This window comes from Oryza sativa, chromosome 4, assembly GCF_034140825.1.
Source record: "Oryza sativa Japonica Group chromosome 4, ASM3414082v1".
NCBI lineage: Eukaryota > Viridiplantae > Streptophyta > Magnoliopsida > Poales > Poaceae > Oryza > Oryza sativa.
This window is the reverse complement of record NC_089038.1, coordinates 14,364,318-14,374,424: the sequence shown is the minus strand read 5'-3', so window position 1 is coordinate 14,374,424 and position 10,107 is coordinate 14,364,318. Positions and strand designations below refer to the sequence as shown.

Below are 10,107 nucleotides of genomic sequence, written 5' to 3'. Positions count from 1 at the left end.
ATCTGAGAAACATAGCATTTCTATCTTTTTAGATTTATCTTTTGTGATGGGAACATGTATGGAGTATAGTACTGAAATAGAAAGGGCTGTTTTGGCTTTCTACCCTACCAATTCTTTTGCTAGAGTTATGTTGTCCATGTTTCCTTTGTTACTAATGGGAAGCCAAGCTTTATATTACAATGAAGAGATTGTAATTAATGAAGAATGAGGGATTACCAACTATTTTGATTCAAACCAAACCATCGAATTTACTATTTAAGCTAGCAGAGAATTAGTAGGACATTGGCACGAATTCAAAACATTGTGTGATACTGTCTTGTATACCTCTTCGATAGCATAACCATGAAGAACTTAAGTACGTAATTGGATTTAGAAGTAGCGAAATTGTTCAGAGGAAGAGAATTGAACGGTTCATTGAGAAAGTACTAAGGTACTATATTTTCAACGTAAAACAAAAAATGATGATCCATCCGTTTAACTTTTTTATATAAGTAACTTAATTAAGTTTGGTTAAATTTATAGAAAATATTAGTAACATCTACAACACAAAATCAGTTTATTTAAATTTAATATTGAATATATTTTGATAGTATGGTTATTTTGTGTTGAAAATATTGTTATATTCCTTTAAGAACTTGATAAATTTGATAAGAAGAAAAATCAAACCGTTTTACAATATGAAATGAAAATATTATGCTATATGTAGTACTCCCTCCATTCACAAATGGTCATCATATAACTTTTTCAATGTTATTAAAAAATGATTAGCATATTTGATACTCCTATATATGACTTTTCGTTTTTAGGTGCGTTATTAAATGGTCATTTGCATTCATTGTTCAATGTACTATTCAACTACTTGTAATTTGTGGTGCGTGCATGCATATAAACAAGATCATTGGTGCCAATTGCCCTTGATGCTTACTCCCTAGATCATTGGTGCCAATTGCCCTTGATGCTTACTCCCTCTGTCTCGAGAAGAATAATGTGACCCCTCCTAAATTGATGTATGTGGACACCCCTATATCCACATACATTATCCTAGGAGGAGTCACATCTCCTTCTAGGTTGATTTATTTTAGGACAGAGGAAGTATGCAAGAAATAAGAAACGGTGTTGCATGTTAATCAATGTAAATTTAAGTGGCATGTGAGAGTATATTGATATCAACCATAAAGCCATAAACCATATATGCCGATCATTTATAAATGGAGGGAGTACTACTTTAGATATAGCGAGGTGTCCGTGTTGCCTTGTTAATCTCAAAATATATCAGTCTTTTGAAGATGCTTGTGTGTTTACATGAGTGAGTGTGCGTTAACTGTGAGCGTGTGTTGTACCGTGTTTAAAATTTTTTTAAAAAAAAGGAAAAGAAAAGAAAAGAAAAGCTTTGAGAAAGATAAAATAACTACGGTCGGAGCAGAAAATAGCCGTGCCCCCTAGCGTGTACAACCTGCCAAACTGCCAATCCCCGTCGTCTCGTCTTCCCTCCGCACAAGACAATCCCCCAACCGAACACCCACGCCAGCCGCCGCGCGCTGCCGCCCCATCCGCAATCCACCACCCCGAACACCACCAAATTTCCACCGATCCCCCCACCCCGACCCCATTCCCCCACGCCGCCGCCGCCCGCAACGAAAACGAGACCAAATTCCCCTCACGCCTCCTCCTCCTCCTCCTCGGTTATGCGGTGATGGCGCGGTGCCCCGGCGCGGCGGGCGTGGCGGAGCGGTGGACGGCGCGGGCGCTGGCGGGCGCCGTCCTCGACGTCGCGCTCGTCTGGGCCTGCCTCTGGGTCGCGGCGGCCGCCTCCGCCGCGGCCAGCGCCCTCGCCCTCCTCGGCGTACCCCTCCCCTGCACCTGCGCCCGCCCCCACCTCCCCTGCCTCCTCGCCTTCCTCTCCCGCTACCCCTCCCGCGCCCTCGCCTCCCTCGCCTCCGCCCTCCTCTCCCGCTTCCCCTTCGCCTCCTCCTGTTCCCCCTCCCCCTCCTCCGACGACGACCACGGCGTCGAACACGAGGAATCGGGCCGCGTCGATGGGGTGGAGGAGGTGGACGAGCACCCGGCCGACGACGGCGAGGTGAGGCGGGAGGCGGTGGTGGTGGAGGAGGAGCGGGACGCGCGCGCCGCGCTGCAGCGGGAGCTGGAGAAGGAGCGGAGCGCCGCGGCGTCGGCGGCCGAGGAGGCGATGGCCATGATCCTGCGCCTGCAGAAGGAGAAGTCGGCGCTCGAGATCGAGGCGCGCCAGCAGCGCCGCACCGCCGACGAGCGCTGCGCCTTCTACGAGGACGAGGTGGAGGAGCTCCGGGACATCGTGCTCGTGCGGGAGCGCGAGTCCCGCGCGCTGCAGAAGGAGGTGGACGCCTACCGCCGCCTCCTCGGCCTCGCCGCCGAGGACGGCGACGACGACGACGATGAGGATGATATGATGACGCCTCCTAGCACCATGGTGGAGGGCGAGCCAAGCACGTCCAGATCTGTGTATAAGGATAGTAGAAATGGCGCGATGCCGCAATTGGGGAATGACTATGGGTTCAGCTTGAAGACGCCGTTTTCGCCCCAAGAACTACTGTCACCTATTAAAGTGGGTCATATCAAAGGGATCAATGAGGATAAGCTGTCTGCTGGGCCATCTGAGAAAATTCCCATGGTTGGATTGAAACCAGAGGTTGATAGCTCCAAGGATGATCGCGTGGAGACGATTGAAATCCTTCCACTATCTGCTCGAAGCTTAGATCAGGTTGGTTATGGTGAAGTTGTTGCTGCAGTTGATACAAAAGCTCCAGAGCAACTGCCTCATGAGTTTCAGGAGGAGTGTGGAGGTGTAGACAAGATTGGTGGTGATTCTACGGGAAGTGAGAATGATGCGAATATCTATGATGTGCATGTGGTTGATGATATATGCTTCCCAACTGAAGGTATGAGATTGTGGATAAATAAATCTCAATTGGTTGATTCTTATATCAAGTATATGGCTTGTGGAATCGTAAACCTGTTAAATTCATTTTTGGGATGTCTTCACTCTTCATAGATGGCATGCAGTATTTACGAATTACTATTGGTACATGATAGGTTTATTTAAACCTTTCTTTGCTTAGTTTGGATAAATGTTTCCTGTTATTTGATGAGAAATTCGGTACTTTATTTACCATGCCACCTGGTCACTAGCACTGAAACCAGTCCTTTGTATACAGTTAAAGGCCTGATTTGCCGAAGTTTCTCAGATGCAACAATGCAAGCAGAGAAGTTACAAAACAGAGTTGCTGCAGATGATCTCCTTGGGAAAAGTCTGAATGCCATTAAAGGTGCACAAGACAAGATAAAGCATGCAGCAAGTGAAAGAAAGCAATCATTACAGCTGCAACTCTTAGAGGACATAGCTAACCAACTTCAGGAAATCAAGGTTGCTGCAGAAGCAGGGCGACAGCTGCATTGTGCTTCCCCTAGAAATTTGAAGAAAAGCTAGGTCAGTGCTAATTATAGTTTTCCTGTTACGTACTTCGATTTTTTTTCCTCTTTTGTAACAGATGTATCTTACTTCAGATTTAAAATGACATATTGCCAAAGAAGCACAGGATCATGGGGCCTACATTATAAGTCCCCCCAGCTTAACTCTTAGGAGGTTTAAAAACTATAAATTTGCACATTAATCAGAAAATAAAATATATGGAAATTCCCATGTTAATCAATGAAAAGGAAAACATCGTGAGCATCCAATCTACCTAAAAGATGTAACAAATAGCTTGGATTGTTTAAAAGGAAAATCTTCATGCTTTGATTTTGTGGAACATGCATTCTATCAAAGGCTAATCCGAGCAAGGAATTAATGTGAGTGGAATGTGTAATCACATTTCATATCTTGGTGAGCCCAACACAAACATAACTCACTCATGCATGGACGTATGCATTCATGTCTGGGATAAGAGAGTAATTAGTATAGTCCCTTGCATGTAGTGTTTGGTAAGATAATATTGGTGTGTTGCAAATAGTAGTAACCCATCACTCATGCATGCTTGCTCATTTCCACATTAGATCTTAATTTGGTGGACAATGAATTAAGAGACATGCATGCCTTCCATCTTCCAATAAATAAATGATGTCTGAAAATTAATGATAAAATTGGAGAATGAAATTTAACCACATAAACAACTGCTGGAACAAATTGCCTTGTGAAATCGTTCCTTTTTGGTACCCATTTTTCCACACAATGTGTTAACTATTAGATAGTTGTGTACCGTGAAAGAAAGAAAATAAGAATTAGCACTTGCACACATCTGTGTGTATATATAGTCCCTTGAGTGTAGTGCATCGGATATGGGCATATGTTTATGTTTTAAGAAATATTATATTTAATTGAATGAGAATGTGCTGTCTAAACATAAAACAATGAGAATAGAGTTTTATAGATATTTCTCTAACTGTATGTGATGGAAAAAGGTCGCAAAAAATAACTATAAGAATAAAATAGACTTAAAATGTATGCGGATGCAAAACTGTAGTACCAAAAGCAATAGATTTGTAAAATGAAATATAAACTCTTTGAATAAGGTTAGACAATCCCCAGGAGCTATTTGAATAAATCTACATTCGCTCAGCCGACAATAAGGATTCTCATAGCTCAGATTTATTTTGACGATTAGTATTCACTCACACTGGACCAAAGAGGCCAGTTTACACTGGGTTCAATTTACACAAAAAGCACAAACTATTTAGTGATGTCTCCCTTGGTACTATACACAACAGTTTCTTGTACAATTCCATATAATACGTGCCTAATTAGGCCAAGCTGCATGGGTTTTCAACAGCCTCCTACTGCCCTAATTCATCTGTACTTCCTTATCATTTCTTTTTTGTGTTCTTTGTACATACTCATGTATTGAAGCACCTGAAACAAATCAATTTTGTTGAATTAAAGCATTACTTATCAGAAAAACGCTTGAGCCCCATCAGTAAGCTCCATTTGTCTAAACCAAAAACAGCAATTGTGGCCTGGGAATGTCTGGATGCAAATCTGCTCTTGAATTACTTAAGCTTTGTCCTCGAGTTTATTCTGGGCAGACGTGTCTATGGAGTCCAAATACAATAAGACAAAATTCTTACTGAACAAACTAAAAAAAAATAACCTATGAACAAAAGGTCATGGGTAGCTTTAGATAGGATAAAACATGTTCAGTTTGGGTGGTACAGATCTTAAGCATGATATAGTTTGGTTAAAGAAATGTTTGTAAGCAATATAACAAGTTCATTGCCCCCACACAGTGTGAAGCCACCAGAGCTACTTTCTGTTCTTCCACTTGTGGTCTTTCGAAGTTCACGCATGAAATTCCAAATTTGCAAGATTCTGTACTTGACTTGTGCTATATTTTTGCAGGACAGGCATATTTTGGCATCAACGGTGACACGGTTGATGGTGTACATGTTTGTTTTGATTTTTGGTCTGTTGATTTCGTGGCATGGTTAAGGTTTGTTTGTTCTTTTGGTTACATAATTTTGGTTTGTTATTGATGTACATGTACATAAAAGGTAGATTTGTTTGTTGTTTGCAATCCTATCTGCTTTAAACGAATTACACGTTTTTAAACGACATCTGGGGATGTAGGGTTAACTTCGTAATTCTGCATCCACTAGAATTGAGTTCCTCCTTTGTAACAGGAAAACTAGATCCTATTTTTACTTTCAGTAGCAGTAGAAACTATTCTGAAGACTTGGCAGAAGAAAATAGGGTACTTGGCAGAAGAACACATAGTTGATCAATACCATACTTCTCAGCAAATGTTGAATGCTTCACCAGATTATATATACTAATATGCATTGTCACAGTTACAGCCATTTCCATGTGTCCAAACACTATGTAATGATCCGAACAAATATGTACTATTACATCAAGTAAAGGAAGTTTTCACAGTTTTTGCTGATCATAAATAGCAATCGAGCAACACCACAGAATGGTCCTAACCACTAACAGTTTCAACCACAAAAGAGCAAATTACAAAGTGTGTGGTATGCAAAGACAAAGAGGAGACTAATCCTATCCTACTCCTCCTTTTTGGAGGTATGGATGGCAGTCACTGAGGAGACCATGGAATCAACACCGCACTTGTTCTTGTCATGAGGTCCCCTGCAGATCTTGTAGTACCCCTTCTCCCCCCAGTTCTCGCCCCACGAGTTCTTGATGATCCAGTACGGCTTCTCCTTGAAGCGGATCGGTGCGTATCCTGCCGATCCGTAGCCAACAAGGAGGACACCATGGTCAAGGTGCCTCCCACAGATGAAGGGGCACGACACGCCGCCGATGTATGTCTGCATGTAGGCCGCATTGATTGCAACTGCAAAAAACAAAAACATCAGCAATAGACAAACGGATGACAGCAATTTGTTCAAATTTTTGCAAATGTTTGAATCCTTTACTTGCAAGAGGGCCATGTTTGACGAGGTTGGCAGCAATTTGATCTTCGTTGACGGAGATCACACTGAAGTTCTTTACTTGGGCAACGATTTTGGACTTGTCGAACTTGCAGGTGTTTTCTCGTCCAGCGTACGGGTAATCTTTCTCGCTCTGTAGGCCACCGGATTTCATGAGGTAGCTGAAGGCTGTGGTCATCAAGCCACCGTTGCATCCTGAGTCGCATGCGCGCGATTCTGATGCATCACACTGCAAATTTTACAAGAGCATAGCATATATATTAGCTGCACCTTTTGATGAAATTAAAAATGGTAAAGATAACATGTGGATAAGGCTGTGTTCGGAAGGAGATGATGGGACTCTCCTTTGGGCAAGGAAAACAGGATTGCTTATTAGTATATAATTAATTAAGTATTAGCTAAAAAACTTGAAAATAAATTAATATGGTTTTTTTACAACAATTTTTCTATAGGAATTTTTGCAAAAATGTTTAATAATTCAGGAAGCATGCGTGCGGTAAATGAGAGAGTGGAGGTTGGGAACCTAAGAGGTAAGAATACAACCTTAAAATGTGAAGTCTACTACAAAATGTGTAAGACGCAATCGAATTTATTTGGGATAAATTTGGTTAAATAAAATAATTACTTCTCATCCAAAGCACCAAAAAACTTGCTTCAAGTGAGAAAGAACTGAGTCTCCAACTTGCTTTCACTCTACAGTTTCTGTCGCTCACCAACCAGGACAGAATAAACCAAGATAAGGACAACACAACAGCTAGTAAGTCATAACCAGGGTTGGAAATTTCGGTCATTTCGGACCCCCTCCGATACGATATTATTTCGGTCGAAATTTTCAAATATTTTCATGAATTTTAATAATATTTGTTCAAATTCAATTAAATTTTGTTCAAAATTTCGAAAATTTCGGACCGAAAAATTTCAGCATTTCAGTGGGCACCGATCAAATCGGCTAAACCGTTAGGTTTAACCCTGGTCACAACAAAGCAACCCACGGGAATATCCCTCTGCGTCATTCCTTCTATTCTATCTACTCGAATCAAAATTAAAATCAAACCGAGTTCCATTAACTCATAGTCAACGAGAGCTAGCAATTCGAGAAGAAGAAGAAGAAACTTAAGAGCTTGATGATGATATGCGAGGAGGAAGACGAAGACGAAGGAGAGGGACATACCTCGTGGTCGCAGTCGACCATCTGCTGCTCGCTGAGCACCTCCAGCTTCCCCGTGGCGAGGAAGTGCGCCCCCTCCAGCGCCCCCGACGTGCTGAACGACCAGCACGATCCGCACGAACCCTACACCCCCACCCCCCAAATCCACCAACCAATCATCATCAAACAACTCCAACGATTTCAAATTTTCAATCCATCCCAAATTAATCCGATGGTGTGATCCGATCCTAACCTGGTCCTTGACGGGGCCGACGGCGCCGTGCTCGCGCCAGTCGAAGTCGTCGGGGAGGCCGTCGGTGGGGAGGATGGGGGCCTCGTGCGGCTCCCCGCCGACGAGGCCCTCCAGGGATGGGCGGCGGAGGCCGAGGAAGCGGTCGCGGAACTCGCCCGGGGTGAGGTCGGAGAACTTGGTGACGCCGTGCGTCGCGGTGGGGTCCAGCCGCTGGTGCCGCCGCGCGCGGCGGAGGTTGGCGGCGAACACGGACATCCGGTACGCGCGCTCGCCGGCGTCCCGGTACGTCCGCCCGAACCGCCGCTCGAAGCTCGCGAAGTGCGCCTCCGCGTCCAGCTGCGCGTCCTCCTCCTCCCCGCCGCCGACCACCTGCTCGATGAGCGGGTCCTCCTCCCCCTCCGCCGCCGATGACGACAGCGCGGCGGCGGAGGAGAGGAGGAGGAGGAGGAGCGCCGCGGCGGCGGCGAGGCGGTGGCGGTGGCGCGCCATGGTTTGGTTTTTGATTGGTTGGTTTTTTTTTTTTGGGTGAGATTTCTTGTGTGGGTTTGGCTCCGTTGAATTGAGCGATTATTTATAGTGCATATGAGATCATGAGATGAGATGATTGGTTTGGTTGCTTTGTGATTAGGTTGGAATTGCTTGGGGGTAATGGCGATTAAGTATGATGAGTGCAGTGACAAACTGACAGGGATGTCCACGGCGACGATGACAGTGATCGGTAGCAGTGTGAATTCAGTCATCTCATTGTGTTTTCTCCATTTTTTTTAAAAAAAAAACATTTAGTCCTACTTTGAAAATAGCCATGTAAAAATCGTTTTAAAAGTAGTAAACCATTTTTACGGAGCGTCACATCAGTGTCAAACTGTCAATAGTGTACAAGGTTTACAAAATCGTTAAAGAGGAAGTCACCTTGCTCCCGAGTGGTTTTGTCCATAATCATGATTTTTGTTCGGTTAAAACCAATTAAATTTGGACAGTTTTTTTAAAATAGAAAAGGTAAATTTCCCTGTTAATGGTGTCTAGTTTACAATTGTTCAGTCCGAGTCTGACTGATTGCGTCATTTAACAAATATTCTATTCTCCTAATATATTGACGTGCAATCCTTTTGCGCGCTCGAGAAAAATTGTTCAGTCCGAGTCACTCTGCTCTCTAGCGGTTTTGTCGATAATTATGATTACCGCTCAGTTGCCCAACAAACAATTAAATTTGGACAATTTTATGAAAAAAAATAAATTTCAGTTTGATTTTTCTATATAGCCGGTTTATCGAGTGGTTTCTTAATTTGTACGGGCTCGATTATAATAACAATAATCAAGCGGTTAACGTCATACTCCCTCGGTCCCAATATATAGCAACTATCCTATACTAGGTTGTTATATATTAGGACGAAGTATTTATTAACACCCTATCCATCACCGTGTCACGGTTGTTTCCGACTGTGTATGCGTGACATACTAATGAAGAAAAAATTCACAGCTCACCTAAAGAAGCGACGGTAATATTTTTCTAGATTTTATATATGTTAAGACGTGTCATCTAGATAGCTTTAGTTTCCTGTAGAAACGAAATTATTCTTAGAGAGTTTCCTGTGTTTCAATCATAAAAAAAAAAGGAACATTTTGTGGTGCTCATGATTAATGTCACCATTTAGTTACTTCCTCCGTCCAGAAAAAACTCAACGTAAAAGGAAATATGACCGTTCAGATTCTTTTCTCCAACAAAAAGTTGAATGAAAATTTAGATATTCATAGTATGCTTTTCAAACTATCAAATATCAAATAAATATAATTTTCAAGTTTGTAATTATTAAAACTCAATTAATTATACATTAATATCACCTCATTTTACGTAAAACACTTAATTTTTATCTTTATCTATATGAATTTTAAACACCACCTCAATTGAGTATTTTTAGGAGAGAGGAAATACGTCTCAAATTTTGTGAGTGTACGTATAGCATTAGGTGGTTAGAACCGTGGAGCTGAGACTTGCACGTCAGGTTCCTAAAATTTGCACGTGACTGTTCAAATAGACGTTAAAAAGGCTTTTTGAGCAGTGACCATGTGGCACGTTGACCCAATTTAAGTTGGTATGTGATAGTATATGAAAACGTAGATCAATTATAAAAAATCATAATCATAGATGGTCTCAAATGGCAGTATTGTCGTAGGCTTTCTAGACCTTACATTATATTATATTTGAGGGATGAAGTGAATAATTCAAGTCATCAAACAAACATAATGAAACATCCAACGCCTCGAGAGAAGAATATTGGAGACATTG

The 10,107-nt window shown here is 42.4% G+C and overlaps 2 protein-coding genes across 3 annotated transcripts; one reads left to right on the top strand and one right to left on the bottom strand.

Moving 5' to 3' along the window:
• The first annotated feature begins 1,455 nt into the window (after positions 1 to 1,455).
• Positions 1,456 to 6,057, top strand: LOC4335456 (uncharacterized). Of its 2 annotated transcripts, none has more exons than XM_066309303.1 (3): positions 1,456 to 2,918; positions 3,195 to 3,466; positions 5,372 to 6,057. In XM_066309303.1, the coding sequence occupies exons 1-2, from the start codon at positions 1,694 to 1,696 to the stop codon at positions 3,464 to 3,466; spliced, it is 1,497 nt and encodes a 498-aa protein (XP_066165400.1). In that variant the 5' UTR covers positions 1,456 to 1,693; the 3' UTR covers positions 5,372 to 6,057. The 2 variants fall into 2 exon arrangements, with proteins under 2 accessions (XP_066165400.1, XP_066165401.1); XM_066309304.1 differs by having other exon boundaries at positions 5,377 to 5,915.
• Positions 5,774 to 8,364, bottom strand: LOC4335455 (cysteine proteinase 1). The gene is made up of 4 exons (XM_015780666.3): positions 7,824 to 8,364; positions 7,595 to 7,714; positions 6,409 to 6,652; positions 5,774 to 6,326 (listed from the first exon to the last, which is right to left on the bottom strand). The coding sequence occupies exons 1-4, from the start codon at positions 8,310 to 8,312 to the stop codon at positions 6,034 to 6,036; spliced, it is 1,146 nt and encodes a 381-aa protein (XP_015636152.1). The 5' UTR covers positions 8,313 to 8,364; the 3' UTR covers positions 5,774 to 6,033.
• Positions 8,365 to 10,107: the final 1,743 nt, after the last annotated feature.